At 39.6% G+C, this 20,458-nt stretch overlaps 1 protein-coding gene across 1 annotated transcript in view; it reads left to right on the top strand.

Annotated features, from left to right (window-relative positions):
* The first annotated feature begins 982 nt into the window (after positions 1 to 982).
* Positions 983 to 20,458, top strand: part of DAW1 (dynein assembly factor with WD repeats 1) — a 20,242-nt gene continuing 766 nt past the window's right edge. The window contains exons 1-12 of the mRNA XM_053459719.1: positions 983 to 1,054; positions 2,141 to 2,213; positions 2,772 to 2,916; positions 8,137 to 8,195; positions 8,686 to 8,808; positions 9,334 to 9,433; positions 12,873 to 12,980; positions 14,138 to 14,244; positions 14,697 to 14,799; positions 16,500 to 16,614; positions 17,424 to 17,500; positions 19,997 to 20,159. Of these exons, the coding sequence (XP_053315694.1) occupies positions 1,015 to 1,054; positions 2,141 to 2,213; positions 2,772 to 2,916; positions 8,137 to 8,195; positions 8,686 to 8,808; positions 9,334 to 9,433; positions 12,873 to 12,980; positions 14,138 to 14,244; positions 14,697 to 14,799; positions 16,500 to 16,614; positions 17,424 to 17,500; positions 19,997 to 20,159 (1,213 nt within the window). The 5' untranslated portion in view covers positions 983 to 1,014. The remainder of the gene's footprint in view (positions 1,055 to 2,140; positions 2,214 to 2,771; positions 2,917 to 8,136; positions 8,196 to 8,685; positions 8,809 to 9,333; positions 9,434 to 12,872; positions 12,981 to 14,137; positions 14,245 to 14,696; positions 14,800 to 16,499; positions 16,615 to 17,423; positions 17,501 to 19,996; positions 20,160 to 20,458) is intronic.

Below are 20,458 nucleotides of genomic sequence, written 5' to 3'. Positions count from 1 at the left end.
ACATACTTACACACACAATACAATATATATACACTAACATACGTACACATGCAAACAAACATATTTAATTACACACACAGTAACATACTAAAATAACACACATACAGTAATATGTGTATGTATGTATTTTAAATAAAAAAAATTTTTTTATCTGATTAATCGAGAAAATTATTGGCCAACTAATCGATTATTAAAATAATAATAATAATAATAGTTGCAGCCCTATATAAAAGCTAACCTTTGGCACTCCAGTACCCACTTTTGCATAATGCTAACATACCAGGCTGGCTGAGAGTGATGGTAAATGTAGCCTCAACAGCTGGAGTATTAGTTAACCCTAGCTATAATACACCTTTTAAATAAACTACCTTGTGTCTGCAGCCTGCAAACTGTGTCTCTGCCTCTGAAGGACGAAGAGAGCAGACCAACCCACTTTGAGAGCAGGGGTGTACAGGATTATATAAAATCTTTTATGCTGCCCTCCTTTGACTACAGTTGAACTTTCTGTTGTCTATGTCTAGTAAACCTAAAAAGGGTACTGTTTCTCCTCCCTCTGCTGCTCTAGTGGGACGTGGGGGAGGGACTGTCCCTCATATACAGTGACACTGGGGAGGTACGATCTACTATTTGCCTTTACTCCTTCCATCCAACAGTCTCTTGCGACAGCTCTCACTGTGAATTGGTTTGCTTTACGTGGTGTTCACAAAATAAAGTCATTAACCTAACCCTCCATTCAAATGTGAAGATGATGGTTACATAATATATCTCGGGCTGTCACACAATCACCCGCACTGTGTGAAAAGAAACCAGTCATGGTAAACAAAAACTATTCCATTGTAGCGCATTTACAGTCATTTTGGTACAAATGTTGGATGGTTGCCATGGTGATTTTCTAACGAGCCTTTGAGAAGCCTGGGGGCGTGTCCTGAACGAGAACGCTCATTCGCACATGCGCCGAGGGCATGTTTCAGCGTTGCCCTGGTAACGACGGTACAGTATTGAACAGAAGACACGATGCGGCTGAAGCGGTTTCTGCTCCGGTATTATCCGCCAGGTATGAGCATAACAGTGGGATAGTTATAGTGAGGGAGGGTGTCCGCCTGCTCTTATTATGTTAACGGAACTTTGCAGATAGCGCCATCGTTACCCCAGAGCATCTCTATGTGATCGCAACTCCCAGCGTCCGCAGCCAACCCGATCTCAGAAGTAATAGTAATGCGGAAAAACTTCTGCTAGACTGCAGTGTGCATCTAATAACGCAATCGGTTTCCCCCCAATTCATAGCTGTATAATCGAAACTCCCATCACCCACAGCCAACCCAATAACAAAGTAATAGTAATGCAGCAAACTCCAATGTGCTACTTCTGCTAGACTCCACGCTTTAATATAGGAGGGGTAAGTCTAGGTTTTCAGTAGAGGTCAACTCTCATTGTTCACAGCCTTCCTCTCTTTAACAACAGCTGGAGACCTACCTGATGGCTCTGGCCTAGAGACCCACCTGCTGGCCCTGGCCTAGGGGGTGCAATTATGCCACAGCTCCCTCTCCTGGGCAGCCCCATTACTATACCCTCAGGCGCTGCTTTGACATGATATATTTCTGTTATATATATTTCTGTTAAATATTTTAACGGCTGTTTCATTATAGAGATAAGGGATATCACATCACTGCCATTTATAAACAGCCACATCTTCTTTGCATGGTCCTCTGTGAGCCCATACTACTTAAAAATATCAGCATGCAGAAGACTGCCTAGAACAAATCAGCACCGCTATCCCCATGGCCAGTACCAGTGCTATCCCCAGCGCTATCACCAATGCTGTGAGTCTCGAGCACCGGCCCTGTGTCCTGCTTGGGTCATTGCTCCTGGGGAGAGTCGGCAAGCAGCCCGGGAAACATTTCTAATTACGAGAATTGAAGACAGCAAAATTGGTTCTCTCTTGTATGAAAATGTATTACGTGACACAACTTCTCAATGCGCTTTATGTCTGCTGAATGGATGAAACTACATAGCACACCTTGAAATGGTTAAATATGCTGACCCCAGCAGGCCAGTAGCAATTAATAGCCTTCAAGTGCAAACAAGAATTGAAATAAGGACTATAAGCAGGTATATATAGATTTTGCTTCTCTTGTTACAGGAATTATTTTGGAGTATGAAAAAGGAGGCGAACTGAAGACCAAGTCGATCGATTTACTTGACCTATCACCCCAGTAAGTCCCCAGTATATAGGCAAATAATTAATGTATAGATGTATAGATCCTTACAACACAAGCCGGCATGAGAAGAAAATCCAAGTGCGTTTAAATACATTTTCTTAAAACAGAAAGAATGCCTGAAAATGTATCGGTGTATCCTAAATATCAAAATGCACAAATCAAAAGTCACGTGATGGGAGTAGACATCAATAGAGCTGGCTTTGGTGTAAGGAGACTCCATGGGGACCAGGCGGTCTGTCTGTTACCGCAAAAAATGGCCGAAACTGTTGGAATCGGGAATGGTGCCTCCCGCGGGTGCAACAGGCAGCTCTGCAATGGTTCGTCCATAAGAACTCAATGCCTGCGCTGGCATTTTATATGTTAACAAAAAAGTGTGTATATTTGGTGGGAGAGGCCGAAGGGCTTCCTGCTTGGGGTGCTTGGCCAGTGCAACATTGCTTGCCCCGGGATTTTGTGAGATCCTTGACCTATAAATAGCTAGCTTTGAAAACCCTTAATCCATTCTAAGCACTACAACTTTCTTGTTGATAACACGCCTCTTGATTTTTGCAGGACTGATGTGGACCCTTTAGTAGAGGAAATCCAGAAAAGTGAACCGCTTGTTACAGCTTCTCGCACCCAGCAAGTCAAACAGCTCATTCTCCGGCTGCAGGAGAAAATCTCACAGCAAGATCACCACAAGTTCTATCTGTTCAAGGTGGGTGTGCAATCTTTGAGTTCTATGCTGAACATCACTGTGGCCATAGCCAGCTCTAAGTACTGAACTCCTTCATTATTTTTCTGATCTTGATCCCATCCTTCATCAGATAACCTACAGAGTTTTAAAAAAAAAAAGAATGTGAATTTCCACAATTTAATCCTGTTAAATCCTGTGTTGATCATAATACCCCAGTATTAGCTGCTTAGTCACCACTAGCCACTTGGCAACCTTCCCTCTGATTTGCCAATTAAGAGCCAAATGATTGAACAATTCTGTTCAATTAAGGTAAACAAGCTACAAAAAAGCATCCATTTCCTATGGATAGAACTAAACTGATACAAGACAACCTTTACAAATATGTTTAAATCCATACACATTATTATTTATATGAAACATTTGAGTAGTACCGTATTTGCTCGATTATAAGACGAGGATCGCTGCGCATCGCGCATATATCCACCAGCTGGCCCCACTAGACAGCAGGGAGTCTGGCGCATGGGGGACAAGTCTAGGGATGCTTCGATAAATTGGGGGGGGTATAGGGGTTATAAGGCATATCAGGGGGGCAGAGTGGTAAATAGGGGTATAAGGCATATCTGTGGGGCAAAGTGGCATTTAGAGGGTATAAGGCATATCTGGGGGGGCAGAGTGGCATATAGGGGTATAAGGCATATCGGGGGGCCATAAGGGCATGTAGGGGTATACAGCATATCTGGGGGGACAGAGTAGCAAGCTTTGGGGCAGATGTGCATAACTGGGGGCAGGTTGGCAAATAAAAGGAAATAAAAAAAATATATATATTTTTCTCAATCATAGTTATTAGTAAATATGAAAAAAATAGTTTACATGTGAATTAATATTTACTAATAAAACTTTTCTTTTAGGATAGTCTTATATTCGGGCTTTTTCTTTTTTTCTTAAGTTATATTCAAGTTATGGGGGGTCGTCTTATAATCGAGCAAATACGGATGCATGTGATATATTTTAAGTAAGTGACAATAATAATAAAGTTAGGACTACTAAAACCGGACATCTGAAAAATTAGAAATGGGTGCATCAAAGAACAAAACATTAAACATTGTTAATTTAATATGATAATCCGCAATATCATATTATTGGAAATGCAGAATGCAAATTCAATGTTTATAGTTTTCATATTTGTATTTCAAGAGGCAAACTGGATTTAATTTTTTTTAAATTACAAATTAAATAGGTGACAACATTTCAGGGGTTAAATTTAAATCCTTTTGTTACTGTGTTAAAGTTTTTGCACTAGTTGCTATAATTTTATCAATGTTAAGTGCAAGATAGTTTTCACCCCCAAAAACCTGTAAATCAACTTTACAGCAGTTAACATTGATACACAGGTAGCAATTTGTGAAGTAATAAAGTCCCTGAAGATACGGTGTTGTCTCTTCTTGTCAGTCTGATCACAAGAAGAGATCACAACGAACAGAAATCTGGCTTCTGCTTTCATTATAGCACTTAATATAGAAACATAGAATTTAACGTCAAATAAGAACTATTTGGCCCATCTAGTCTGCCTGATTTTTTAGGGTTTTTTGCTGTTAAGACTCAAACCTTAATCAATCCTCGTCTTAGATTAACTTTGACAGATCAGCTCCAGGAGCGTTGTACTCACGCCTGGACTGGCCATCTGGCACACATGCCCGTTTGCCATTCCAAAAGTGGCCTGCTGACTGAGCCAGTGAGAAAATGCATGTCAGGAAGCAAATAACCTTTTTCATTTATTTAACGGAATGACTTTTGAGCTCCCGAGAACGTTCGTGTAATGCTGCACGTGTACACCAGAGGGCTCTGTTGGTCTTCTGTAAATAAAACAAATCTACTTTTGTTGTTTTTTTTGTCATTTAATCCATATTAATTGATTTGTGTTTAACTAGTAATGTGTTTATTACTGTAACTGCTAGACAGTAATTTCCCCGTTGTAGAATTGCCTCTGTCGATTGTTGGGTCAGCTGGTGGCCATGTAATTGTTTGTGGTTATTGAGGACCGGTGGTTCCTTAGCTCATTAGCTTTTTTTAATTAATCTGCCATCAGACAGCAACTGCAGTAAAATCACCTGGTGGATTACATAACATTGTATAACTTTGGACCTGGGAAGATGGGTAACGGCGTTAAATGCTTATGAATTACCTATTTGTAAAATCACCACCTCCTCTAAAAAAAACCCCAGAATCTGAATGATAAGTTAGCCTTTTGTTTAATACAACTTGCATTGTATTTAACTGTTTGGTTGACAGAGCTTAATGGGTATTATAATGAATTAAAATGTCATGCTACAGCATAGCATACGATGTACTGATGGCTTCCTGTCTATGATATATATATATATATATATATATATATAAATACAATGTGTACCTTTTAAAATAAAAAGGTTTTCATAGGGCCGTGCAAACACAACATGGTTTTTTTTTTACATTTCTTACCATTTTTAATATGTAATAAATAATAATATTTTAGGATTTACTTACAAGGCTATGATGCTGTTTTGGTTAATATAATTAAAATAAAATGACACAAACTCACAGAGGATACAGTTTAAATTTTTAACTGGCCCTCCAGTATAAAACATGCAGTTAGAATGAACATGGATTGTGTTCTAGATGCCATGGTCCACAGTTCCATGGTTGATAATGGGGACTAGTGTGGTGGGATTTCTCCGTAGATCACATCAGAGGGACCCTGTCACTGGCAGTTAAATAATTTCATGTGTAGTAATGATATGTAGTAATGTCGCGGTCTTTAGAACTTAATTGGAGCCACGAATGACCATGGTCACCAGTTTGGTGCGTGGCCACAGCTCATTAAATAAATGTACTTCTACAAACAGTGATGTCATAACTTTGTATTGGCAGCAAATAACAGTCATCATTACATTGGACCGTATGAGACATATATTGTATATGTACATGTCTAAACTGGTTAGCTTTTTCGTCTTAATAGTAGGATACGATCAACTATGTTATTGACATGGTTTTAAGCATCACGCAGAACTAATTACTGGGATCGATGAATTGATTTAAACAATTCTGCCAGAAACTCCATTTCACGGTAAGGAAAGTCTCCTGTTTTACTTGATGCTAGCTGCAAGGCCATGCGAAGAAGGCTGAAGCATGAAAAGGGAAACACCAGGTTAAAAAGGGCCGGTAAATTAATCCTCTGAATTGTAATCCTGATCCCTTTGGCAAAGAGGAGGCAAAAAACAATTTCCCTCTTCAATGTTGTAGTAACAGTAATGCGTTTCTGCAGCGCTCAGAAGCTTAAATCTACCACTCAAAATCTGTTGTTTCAATGCTGATGTTTAGCGCAGCAGGTCCATCATATAACAATCAGTTCCAGTAGTGAATTATTAATTGTTCTCATTAAGTGAGGTATAATGGTAGAACAGTTGGTCTAACGTGATCAGATTGTTCTCACGCTGTAAGTTATACACTGAATTCAACAAATGATTATTCAGTACATAAACAGGACCTTCAGAAAGGTCATGGACGTGTTATTAAACTATGTCTCTGTTCATGTTTGTGGATTGCATGGAGATGTTTTATTTAGTGTTGAAACCAATCACCCTTGCAGAGAGATAAGGTTGGCCGTAGACATGACTTTTTGAGCCAAAAAATGTATGGTGACCGTATCTGGCACTTCACAAGGCAGGTCACCCGGAGCTCTCACTCTTCAGGGGAAGCAGCATCGTTAAGCGTAGAAACATGTAGGTCCTTTAATGGGGTGGAAGGCAAGTAGGTGGCGAGTGGGGGACCAAACGCTCCTTCTCTGCTTGGAGAAAGAGGAAACTGACTCAAGGAAGCAGAGTCCTGACTCAAACGCACAGAGTTTCCAGATGTGATGATGACCGATACACCTTTGTGGGGTGTCTGGGAAGTTTAGAATAAGAGAATCACAAATACTTTGAGTCTAGCTGAGTTGCATTTCTCAATCAGAGGTTTGCAATTAGACCGCAAAGACAGTCTCCTATAAAATATAGCCATTTTAGGTTCAAGTAAATTAGAGTTTTTTTTTTTTTTTAAAGTTTGATGGTCCAGCGACCCATCAATATAATGCTCATTGGGACCAAAATTCACTTTTTTCTTCTGATGCTACCCTTTTTGGAATATGTATATATAACTATATAAACATACAGACTAATATCATATTTAAAATACATTTTTAAAACTATTGCGGTGTTTTATTTTTTTCTAGTTTTGGCATAATAAAATGTGTGCTTTTATATAATGCACTCACATATAGATGTATAGGCTCCTCGGTGGTAGTAGTGGTGGTTATCTTATCTCCCAGTATGGCACTCTGGCTTATAAATGTCTATGGAGGAACAGACTTCATTAGCATTGCCATAAAGAATTGGCTAATTGGTTGCAGGGAAAGTCACCCAAAAATATAAAATTCTAACAACAACGGCAGCCTCCAGGTCCACAGGTGAAGAAAGTTTATTGGATGAGGTAGACCTTGTTTCGATGCTAACCTATATTTCTGCATACAGCACTGTGTTTTATGCCTTAGGGAGAAAAATATTTTTTGCTTCAAGTAGGCTGACTGAGAGGGTTTTAGAATTTGGCCGCACCACTAGGAGCATTACATTAGAAATTCTATAAGCAGAACCTTTTATGTTTTATCTATTTTTTTGTATTCTTCAATGAGTGATTTCTTCAGTATTTATATCCGGCTGCCCTGCTTGGTTTCAGATTCCCTGAAACAGTTATTGTATTCTTTTGTTAACCTCTAGTATTAAAGTTACATTGACTTGCGTTATTCTAGTTAATGGGACTACAACCTCTAAGACTGTTTAGTGTTTATGCCGAGACCGGCAGTGTGACAATCTCCATCTCTGCAAACGGCCACCCTCTTTGGACAATATGCAGCCCGTTACCATACCTTGTTTGCCTGGGCTTTTCTTTGGCTAAGTTTAAACATGCATGGAATAGATATCTGGAGATCTTAAATATAATAAAAGGCCAAGGACCGATTATGCGTTGCCATTTATCTTGGAGTTAAATGGAACACCGTGACACGTGTGACATGTATGTGCTTGGTGTGACCCGAGGCAGGAAGTTATTATAAACATCTTCCACAATGCTGTTTCCAAATGAGAATATATAGTTGAAGATTGATAGCAATATGTGTCAAAATAATAATAAATACTTTTTGTGGATTAATTCTTTCCTCGTTTTTTATTTCAGGTTCTTCGTGCCCACATACTGCCTCTCACAAATGTAGCATTTAATAAGTCTGGATCCAGGTGAGCAGATATCACATTGAATGAATTAAATTGTAAGCTTCCAGTCGGTAACAAATTCAGGACCATGGCAGCTGTGATTCCTTAAATCGAGACCTATTGGCTGCCTAAAACTCATCTAGATTCATCACTTAATGCAGGCTGCCTACTGGGATCACGATTTATCACACAGTAATACAGATTGGTGATTGTGGATCTAGATTTATCACATGTTCATACGGGCTGCCTGTCCCAAGTCTAGATTTTTCTTACATTTATATCACTGTTCTAGATTTATCAAAGGCTAGTACAGGCTTCCTATATTGGACCTAGATTTTTCACTATATCGGTTCCTATTCCATGATCTATGTAGCTGTGTCACGTTAATACAGGTTAATACATGTTCCTACTGTGCTTGCTAGAAACAAAGTATTTAAACGCACCCAGAGTCAATATACATCTGATATTTTACAGCAGCTAAGAAATCTTACCATGTGTTTTGTTAAACTTTTAGCTTCATCACCGGAAGCTATGATCGTACTTGCAAAGTGTGGGACACAGCCTCAGGAGAGGAACTCCACACCTTGGAGGGACATCGCAATGTGGTCTACGCAATTCAGTTTAATAACCCGTACGGGTAAGAACATTTCAGAAATATCATACACTAATGTAGGGGAGGGATGTGTTACTGGGGGCACTTATTGAGAGAAGATCAGAGCTGAAAGCTGGGTTCTTGATACAAAGAAACAAACATGGTCATTAAGAAATGGAGGAGGATCCAAGCCCTACTCAAAAGCCCTGGGAAGTCCTCTGCAAGCACCCCATAATGCCCCCTTTACCCTCGCCCACAGTCATTGCGTCACTTTTTTAGTTTCATCCACGTCGGTCTGGCACAAGCGTCAGCTACTTTGAAGCCCTTTGAAGTCCCAGACAGATTCTGCAGATTTAGCTCGTACTGAAGGTTGCTCTCAGAAGGATAGCTCTTTATTTTAGATCCCACAGGCTTCTCTAGCAGAGGTTTACCCTGATCCCCAATTTTGATCCTCATCGAAAATATATCATACAGAAGACCTAAATATTATCCAGACTAGCACATCGTCTTCAGAAAAGGCTTGCCGCATGAGTTCTTCTATTTGTAGTTACACATCTTTCTCTCCTACAGGGATAAAATTGCCACTGGATCCTTTGATAAAACCTGCAAGTTATGGAGTGCAGAGACAGGAACGTGTTATCATACGTTCCGGGGTCATACCGCAGAAATAGTGAGTGCATCCCACATGTTCAAGTGCTGTTTTCACCTAATTCATTCCTCCACACATGATCATGCTTCATCACGTCCATTAATTCAATATGTTTAACTTAAGCCTTTGGTGCATGCAAAAACTGTGTTTTCTTGTAGAAAATGTCATCGCTGGCAGATTAGCATCTCTGCCAATTAACTAATATTACCATTTTATATCAATTTCCATCCTGGCCACAAAAAAAACCAAAAACACAGGCTCCTAGAAATTTCTGCCTGCTTCTTATATTTTACATTACGCCTCTCCAGACATTATTAGATGAGTAACACAAGACTTAAGGCACGAACAAAAATCACTTTTCCCAAAATGAAATATTTTTGCAAATACAATCAAAACAACGTTATTTAATAACTCCAGATATGGCCATTTAATACATGCCTGTAGAATCATGGTAAAAAATGTCAGAAATTCTTTATTACAGAATCCACGAGCCCTCTTTTACTACTTAATATTCTTTCCTCCCCCTCCAGTAATATTTTTTTTCCGTATTGATTTTAATATGATTAAGAATCTATCCTCGAACATATGTGCATATAATGAACATCTGCGATTCCCATATCATATGTTTTTGGTTTTTTTCGTTTTTAATTATTTTAGGTTCATTGCTACATGGCTAGTCCAGCTAAAAGCTGGGCCAATTGAACTTCATATATAATTATTTCCCCTTTGCTTTCAATAATTTGAATAGAATTGGGAATTGTGTTACATTTTGCCAGCGTTTTACTTAGCAGCGTTCCCACTGTAGAATAATTTGCATATGAAATTGGGTGGGTTGGCAAGGCCTGCAGAATCCGTTCTGCAGAATCTGAAACCTTATGCTTTTCTCATATTTTCTTGCTATTTTCCTGGAATAAAGAACATTCTATTTTCATTCTCCTCCATCCGACTTGTTGGCTTCCTTTCCCCTCAGGGAAAAGCATAATGTTAATAGTCTAAAACTAGATTTAAAATTGGGCGTCTATTTCCAAGGAAGGTTAAAACAAATCGATTGCACATAATGTTGATAGTGACCCACAAGACTGGACAAAATAGTAGGTCACAAATATTTTCATTTTTGGCTGAAACCCTTCTAGGCTTGAAAAGAAAAAAATAAGCTGTCTTTTAACACTTTCCATGTGACTCCTAAATTTGACGTGCATTTCTTTAGCTCTGTTGACATAAGTTATGTGATGTTGAACCCTAGTGCCGTGAGGATGTAAATAGCCGTATTGGTCCAAGAGAAGAGGGTATTTTTAGTCAATGGTGACATCATTTATTGGACCAACATAGAAAACGATGTAGTGACACGTGTTTTCAGGACCTCTAAAAGCTCAGGGACCCTTCTTCAGATGGCATCACCCCGTCTGAAGAAGGGGCACGAAAGGTTATTTTTCTGTGTTGACCCAGTTAAAGGTATCACCACCTACTGAAGACTAGATACACTTGTTTATAGGTTGTGATAAAATTCTTGCATGAATCCCATCCTGTATCTTTTAAATGTTGTAAGGAGTATCACAAAGGGTCAGTAAGGCAGCATAATTAGGATGGTGTAGAATAACATGGTGTTTTTGAGGGCTCTTGTTGAATTCAGATGTTGACAGTGGCCAGGCAGGGGTGTAACTAGAAACCATACGGCCCTGGTGCGAAAATTGCCCCGGTGCTCCCCAACTGCTGGTCTGTGCCCACAAATAACTTGTTTATGCCTTCTTTACCCCTTGCCCCCCTGAATGGCACATATATGTAAACACACTTACACAAATTACACACACTTTACTAATACTAACTAACACACAATTACACATCCATGCTCGCACACACACACACACATACACACCCCCTCCTCTCACCACTCCTGCAGCTTGCTATCCGGCTGCTCACACACTGTACGGGGAGCCTCGGTTTCACCGTGGGTCATGTGACGTAACGTGCCCCCGACATGCTCCTGTCTCTCGTTGCCAATTCAAAATAGTTTAGAAAAGACCCTTTCTAAATTTTTTCAAGTGGTACGGAGAGACAGGAATATGGGGGCACACGGTTTGCATCGGGCCCCCTGTAGTTACTCCTGTGTGGCCATGCTATCTTAGCTTTGCACAGTTTAAAACAAATAGAGCTGTAGTTGTATGGTTGCTATATAATAATTTTTACTCCAGAAATTAAGGTTTAAGGACTTCAGGTCAACTACTAATTCTTTGTGAGCATATTTTTGTAGACAGAATTAATGCAGAGAGGGTGACAGATAAATGAAACAGCCTCCCAGCAGAAGTGGTAGAGGCAAATACAGTAAGGGAATTTAAACATGCATGGGATAGACATAAATATATCCCGAATCAAGACCAAGAACTGATTAAGATCTGAGTCTTTACTTCGGGGAAAATGGGCAGACTAGATGTGCCGAATGGGTCGTTTCTGCCATCAAATTCTCTATTTCTAGGTTTAATATAGATTAATCTGTATTTCTGAAAAGAACAATCTCTTCATGTACGATCATTATATTTATATAAGTTGTGCATATATCATATAAACAATTCTCTGCACGTTTTTGCCTGTCTATGTCAGTCTCTCCTCTCATGAAGAACGTGCATTGCTTTTGGGCAGGCGTGTGTAAGCAGTGTGGGGTAAATGGGAATTGCTTCATTACTATTAATAATCTCCCAGGATTTTATATTCCAGCATAGTGTTTTACGAATATTAGCTGGGAATTCACACGATGACAGCATGACATACATAACACAGTGATAGAGATATATATATATATATATATATATATATATAAATATAAACGCGCAAGCAACATATATTGGCAGTCTTGGATTTCTTTAAAATTTGTGACAAAAATGTGAGGAAAAATTCTATTCTGCACACGTGTTCATGGTTTCCAGACAACTGTCACATCCAAATTTCCACTATTCATTTTTTTTTTTGTAAAACACCAAATACAGACATCAAAACACCGCAAGCTTAATCAGCACTTTGAATAGCCATCAAACGAGACAGAGTACGGAGCTGAGCTGGGCTGCTTGTCGTCTGTTTAAGATTGAGATGTGATTCCCTATTCTCTCTCTCTCTCTCAGATCATATTTAAAGGCGGAAAATCTGTTAATGTATTAAATGTATTTGGACGTCTCTGTGCATGCGCTATGTGTTCGTTTTATCTTTCTCATGATAATTCACTCTCCTATCCCAAGTATCCCACTTTGAAACCACGAGACGTATCACCAAAATACATTTGGAAATGTCATAGGAATACGTTAAATCACATTTCTTCCAAGCCCACCTTGTTGTGAGTTTGTTAAAAGCCACAAACTTTCAATAAATATAAAGAGAGGTCTTGTCGTATCTATAAAACTTAATGTTTTTCAGTAAGCACTGCCATGTTTTCTAATTCACTCTCCAATACAACCATTTTTGCCTTTTTTTCCAGGTTTGTTTAGCCTTCAACCCACAAAGCACGCTGGTAGCAACTGGAAGCATGGATACTACAGCCAAACTGTGGAGCGTACAGAGCGGGGAGGAGGCTCTCAGTCTGAACGTACGTAACATTAAGCACAATCGTAGAGACAGGTTGAACATGGTGTTAAATTCAACAACATTGTCATCCACAAACTGCATAGAATTTGGCAATCTAGTGTATTTAAGGTGCCGTTCCATTAACACACATTTGCAACTACCGTATTTGCTCGCTTATAAGACAATCTTGATTATAAGGCGACCTTCCAAACTTTGGATCTTAATGAAAGAAAAAAGAAAAAACGGCCCTATTGGAAAAAATCTCTCTCTCTCATTTTCTCTGTCAATGTCTCCTTCCGCTTCTTCTCAGAATATTGCAGACAAACGTGCTGAGAAAGAGAAGAGAGAGGTTTTCTTTTTAAGTATTTTCATGTGATTAAACCTTCAGAGACAAAATCTATTTGCTTACCATACATTGAGGTTAAGTTAATGTTTTGTGCAAGTGGAACAGCATCTTTAAACAATACTTCACCAGAGCTGAAGGCCTAGGCTCATAAAACAAACCTTCGTACAGTGATATTGTGTACATTGCGGCCCAGTAAATAATGGCAGCGTATAACCCCCTCAAGAATCTGTGTAAGTAATTGAGCAATTAATACGGCAACTGCTGCGGCCGCCGCTGTACCCGGAGTGTGTGACAGCAGATAACTAAATCAAAAAATATAGACTTGGTTTAGGCCTAAACATGCCAACACGATGGAGTGCAATAACCTACTACAACATTTAGTACACAGAAGATGTCTTTATTATTCCCCGGCACAAAACCATTATTTTTTCATTATTTATAACCTCCATTCTATAAAGTAAAACAAGTTCTTTATTTCTCTTTCACCAGAGAAATGCATTTTTTTTCTCACACGGTCACCTAGGTGAGGATCCATCAGAAAAGTGTCAAAGTATCGTAGGAACGATCGTACAGCTCTTAAATGTGAGCACTTTGTGTTCTAGCGGCTCTGAGTCAGTGTATTATTATTATTATTATTATTTAGTTATATAGGTCTACCAAGGTCTGCAGTGACAAACAGGGTCGATTCTCTGAATGATCTTTTTAAAAAATAATAAAATGTAAGAACATTTAATGTAAGGCTCCAGCAGTGTACAAGTATTTGTATGATCTGCCGGTTAATGTAAAGATGCTTTAGATCAGCTTAACTTTATGATTTTGTTTCTTACTTTTAGGGTCATTCAGCTGAAATCATTTCCTTGTCCTTTAACACAACGGGAGAACGCTTGATCACCGGCTCGTTTGATCACACGGTGGCTCTGTGGGACGTTCCAACTGGAAGGTGCGGTTCTTTATTATTAGTTTCTTTTAATTATTTGCTTTCACACGCTAGTCACTTTATTTATTATTAGTGGCCTATTCGTGGAAAACTCACAACCCCTAAAAAATAAATAAAGGAATGCAAATTCTAATCTAGGGAAAAAAGAAAAGATACCATGGAGGGGTTAAATCTTGTGTTTTGTGTCCTTTTTGATTTTTCTTCGCCCTAATGAACAAATTACAGTAATAGTATAGTTTTGTTTCCCTGCAAGTATTATTTTTATTTGTTCTTGCTCCTACTAATGTATTGCGTTTGCAATGGGGTCACTTAAGCTCGGGAACCACGCCAGACACTCGAAGCACTGGTTTTACCTCCAGTTTGTGATTAATGTGTTTAAAGGAAGACACTGATACGGTTGCTCGTTTTAAGTCCGTGATAATAAATCTCAGGCGTGTCTATGTTTCCGTCTACAGGAAGGTCCAAACTCTAATAGGACACAGAGGAGAGATCAGCAGCGCACAGTTTAACTGGGACTGCTCATTGATTGCCACGGCCTCGATGGACAAATCCTGCAGGGTATGATAGTAAAGAGTAAATGAGCTGTACTTTGTGCTATACAGCTTTAGATTGAAGGGGATCGGTCACGTTCCATACTGTCACTGATTATATACCTACATGCAACATATGAATCATGGTTTATTTTAACCTGCATGAACTCCCCCTGATTTGCCACTGGTGCCAGTATTAGAATAAATAACTTAAAATTTGAAATAAATATTCTAAGCTTGCTGCATCCCGTTATGGCTTTATCTCAAATGTGACTGTTGCCCTTTAATCATTTATAAGTGATTAAAAAGGAGTGCCTCCCCAGCTCAGAATTTCAATGTATGCCACTTGAATAGAAGAGCAGATGTAGTATTTAGTGGTTGATTTAAAGGGACAGTTCTGCCCTGCATCAATGAAGCAATCAGATTATGTTCACAGATCATGCTGTGTGGTCTCCTGCGCATGCTTGTTCAGTGCGGAGCATCTGCACAGGAATCGAGGTGCACTTTTCCCAAGACGAAAAAGTCAGGATTGAACCTTGCGGTGCCCCTTCTGTGCCACTGGCAAGCTAACCTGTGGAAAAGGCTTGTGTGCCAGGTCATGGATGGGAGCAGGCAAACTGGCTATGGAGTCAGGGAAGATGCAAGGCCGGTGTTATGGATGGTGGAGCCATCATGTCAAAAAAAATAACAGGGCTCAAGCTTTTTTCATTATACCGGCAACTCTTAAGAACACATTAAAGGCGAGCAGAATTGTCACAGACATGCTGCCGACAATACGTTTCAACATGCGTTATTTGCAATCAAGCGCTTAACCTTTAGATCACATCCATCATAATTCTGCTCTGAGTCCCAGGGGTATGAATCTCAGTCTTTTCTTGAGAAAATATTGTAAATAAATAATAACACCATACTGAGAAATAATGCATTTTTTTGTGTATGTCCATATAAAATACAAAACATGAATCTGAATTTCAGATGGATTTAAAATAAGCAGTTGCATTTTACCACGGAAATAAAGCTTAGTACTCAGATTTGTGATAATAAACCACAGGGAAGGGACTTTGTCTTTTGGAAGATTTCACTGAAACTAATAAAGTTTTTTATGGTTGTAGTGTAAGCGTGTACACGTACAGCGCCGTGTGCAGTGCTGTTGTGTACAGTGCTGTTGTGTACCGTGCTGCCGCGTACTTGGCATTTAACCTGCAGACTGTTAAACATTTTAATTACAAGCAATAATAACCCTCTGGTAACGAGGCTGGAAAGACGGTAACCGTGGCTGGGAAAGCTCATACCAACTGTGCTGCTTTTAATTTTAGTGGAGGAAATGAATTTGCAAATTGCAGCAATTTAGTTAACAAACACATCAGCCTCAGAGCAAGAATCTCTAAAACCAAGTATGATCGTTAACGAGACACTCCAGCCATCATATGCACTTTCATGCCTATGATAGCTAAGAGGCCCCTTTAAATTTCTGTGATGTCCCCCTTGTAAATGCATGGGGGGCCTGCAAAATCCCTTAACCCCCCCCAGCTATTTTATGCACATGATATACTGACCACCAGTCAGCCCCAGTACTGGCTTGGCAAACATTGTGGGGCGGGGGGCCTAATTGGACCCCCACAGTCGAGACCTGCAGCTTCTACTTGCCTTGATTCTAATAGAACGTTAAGGCTTTTTCATTAGGACTGCCCGTCACCCGATGACTCACTCTATGTGTTTCCTTTACAGTTGTGGGATCCTCTAAATGGGAAATGTGTAGCTACCCTGACTGGGCACGAAGATGAAGTCCTGGATGTAACCTTTGATTCTACTGGCCAGCTTATTGCGACGGCCTCGGCAGATGGTAAGTGACCTGCGCGGGTGCTGAGGACACGCAAGAGGTGTTGGGTGGTGTGAATATTCTAATAATTTCCGTCACAAGTAGGGAGACTACGTTGGCCGTTTTATTCCAGGACGCCTATAGGTGTCACATGACTTCTCCGGGTCTCTGGATCAATCTCAGCAACATGTGAAATGGAAATGTATCTGTGAATAAATTCTTTCAGTTATCATCTATCTAAACTCATCCCTTCCACCGTGTACATACGATGCTGTTCCACATGTATGGTAAAGCGTAATGATGTGTTCCTAGACATTTACAGTCGTGTATGTAATTATTGCATTGCGGAGCGTCATCCTCTTCTAATGACTCTGTAGTCCCTGTTTGTGCAGAGAAGTGGATGTGGCGAGGCTTCCTGGAGCATGGTCCCTTTCACATTTTTATTGTTCCTTTGAATGAGTCTCATTTTCATTCCGCTGGAGTAGCGTTATCACCGCCTCATCTTCTCTGCCGTTATCTGCTGCTTTTGGAGTCAAATGTTCATATGGTGATTACCGTCTTAAAACAAAACACTTTGCCGGTTGCTGGGCCAGAAAAACATTGCTGCGATTATTTTGTTTTTCTTCATTTTTAGCTGTGGCTTAGAATGGTTTGATCCTGTTAATCACAAATAAAACGGTTATGGCTTTTTTGTTGGGGGTTCCAGTTTTATTAGATTTATAAACGATTAAGTATTGCTCTTTCATAAAATGTGTAATTTCTACATGTTTATGGAATTCATATACAAATCAGAAATTCTTGCTAAAAATATATATATTTTTTATCATATACAGGAACTGCAAGGGTTTACAGCGCGTCCAGCAGGAAATGTCTGGCCAAATTAGAGGGGCACGAAGGAGAGATTTCTAAGGTGAGTTCCTTACGTTCTTTCTAATGGTTTTGTACACAATGGCGTTTATTTACAAAACTGGGAGTTTGTGAGAGTTCATCGTTTTAGCTCCTTGATGTCATCCAAATGCAATGAGATCACCCTAGAGAAAGGCCTGTGGGCTGAAACCTTGGGGGTCTCCGTTTTTGTCACTCAGATTTTTGCTCTTTTTTGATCAAGTAAGTGTATTATATATTTTTTTAATTTACTTAATTATGCATTATGCCCTGTATAAGGAAACGTAACTGTTCATCGGACAGGGTTAACTCAGTCCTTCCCTGAACGGCAATCCAACGGGGGGGTCAGCAAAGAGTAAAAACGCTTAATTTCCTTGATTTTAAGATTTGGGTTCAGCAGGTACTAGTAATGGTTAAGGCTGCCTACCCAATTTGATTAATTTCTGAAATGAAACGTGCTTTGAAACCCCAAACCTTTTGGAAGTAGATACAGAGTAATTTCATAGCAGGTTGAAAAGCTCTGGCTCATTTTCAGAATCGATATTATCTATGGTATTAACTACGTGTTCATAGACATTTTCTTACCAATTACAAGAAGGCAGCGATATTCCAAGCGATTTCCCCATATATCGGCGGCACCGGTGCCATTAACCTTCTTCGAGTCTGCATATGAATATTGTATTTATAGAAACCTAGGTCCCTGGCGGGTGAAAGCCATTACTTTCCGTGCATACCAACACGCTTTCACTCACACCCGGTTTGATTTTTGCCCCTCGTGTTTGGAATAGCAGAATGACTTTTTCTAAGTGCTTTCAAATGATCGTGTCATATTCATCCCGGCAGGAAAGGTACTCCGCAAATAAACAGCCGCTTTGTGTGTTAGCGCAGTCAGACGATGCACTGTGGGGACTCCAGATTTATTCCAGATTTACCAGCTGAGCGTGTACATGGCATTTCATATCCAAATGTTACTTTTTAAATCTGAAAACGCGTAGAAATGTGACAGATTATATAAAGCAGCATACGCAAGATATTTCAGAGACGGTTCTTGTCGCTGGCACTGAACCACCGTAAAGACGGCATTTTTATTTATATATATTTTAATTTTACTGCAAAAACATTATATACATTGCTGTTAGTGTGAATCTGAAGCCTACTACTAGGATCCGCCGCCTTCTAGCTGTTTTGTTTTCTATATTATATTCTCTTTCATGCATTTTGTCTGTAACTGTATTCAAACGAAGAATGCTGTTGTTACTGTGTCTTTTTATGTTCACGTGCATAAAACAAATTGCATTTAATGGAATAGAAGAACCGTATTGCGTGTCTAAACCTTAATTGGTCCTTGGTCTTGATTATAGATTTATGTCTATCCCATGCGTATTTACATTCCCTCACTGTATTGGTCTCTATACCGCTTACCTTCCACATTATGATTACATTTATTTATATAACGCCAGCAGATTCTGCTAAAAGAAGAGGCAATAATAATTGAAATTAACACATACTGGATAACAAAAGGAGAGGAGGGCCCTGCTCTTGTGAGCTTACAATCTAGTTGGTGGTTATGGGTGAAGTGAGACAGTAGGAGAGGACAGCTTGGATGGGGATGAGTTGATCGAGTCAGGGTGATCTGCAGAGGTTGTTGGGCGTTTAGACGGCTTGATTAGTATGTAGAAGAGAGATGCAAGTCATGGGAAGAATGAAGAGGGTGGTTAGGGGTGGTTAGGTTCTATAGAAGGGTCTGTAGGTCAGGATAAAAGCCTCTCATTAAAGTAAAATATCCTTACATTACATCTAAGCCTCTGGCCCCCTTGTTGGAGATTATGACCTCTTGTTCTAACATTTCTCCTCTTTTGAAATAAACTTCCCTCCTGTACTTTGTTAAATACCATTAAATATTTCTATCACACCCCCCCCTCTTCCGAGCCACATATATATTCAGATCCCCGCACATTCATAACCATGCAAACCATTCACCATTTTAGCAGCCCTCCTGAATTATCTCCAGAATAAAGATATCCAAATAAGATTTATCTATTTTCATGCACAAGTTAAAAGCTAATGGATATTTTTAGGAAATGTATAAATTGTACATATCGCCTACTGGAGAATAACATGTTTATCTGCAGTTAAGGTAAATTCATCCCGTAATACCTTTAATTTCCATCCTCAAACAGTTTTCATGGGTGACGTCTATTAGACTTAATAGTATAAATATATATAATATATCTTCACGTGGGGGACCAGGAGCGTAGACGGATCTGTAGTGCTGGGATACGGCATCACAGCATGACTATTCTTACAATGCAATAATGAGGGGGCACGTGATGGGAAAAAGCACTAAAACCCATTATCTTGCGGACCTTGCCCCCTCAGAGTTGTCTAGGTGGTCCAGGCTTAATTTATCTGCTTTGATTCTTTACTATGCAGTAATGAAATGTCGACTACGTACAAGTGAATTGTGCTGCCGCGCTGGCTTTAGAATCTAACCTCTACAAGTCTCTTCCTCTGCTTCCAGATTTGCTTCAATGCTCAGGGTAACCGCATATTAACAGCCAGTTCAGATAAGACGTCGCGGCTCTGGGACCCGATCACGGGGCAGTGTGTACAGGTGCTGGAGGGACATACGGATGAGATATTCTCCTGTGCGTTTAACTATGAGGGCAACACAATAATCACAGGTAAATCACACTCCCGAACCCCTGCGAAACAGCACGCTTAACAATTTACATCAGTTTGTTGACCGTGTGCAAAATGTATTAATGAGGACAAATGTGCTTTAAATCTTTAAAAATAAGCTTTAGTAAAAAAAAAACAAATAGTGTGCATGGGGGCTTTCGTGAGCCCCCATTCTGTAACAGAGCTCTACATAGATTGTACACTGTGAACACACCTCACATATAACCTCTAAACATTTCATACATTATGTATTATCCACTCACCTCACCACGAGGCTTTACCAAATGAATTGGGGCTTTTA

This window comes from Spea bombifrons, chromosome 3 (assembly GCF_027358695.1).
Source record: "Spea bombifrons isolate aSpeBom1 chromosome 3, aSpeBom1.2.pri, whole genome shotgun sequence".
Classification (NCBI taxonomy): domain Eukaryota; kingdom Metazoa; phylum Chordata; class Amphibia; order Anura; family Pelobatidae; genus Spea; species Spea bombifrons.
Note: the sequence above shows the minus strand (reverse complement) of the source record. Positions and strands in the feature narration are given on the sequence as shown.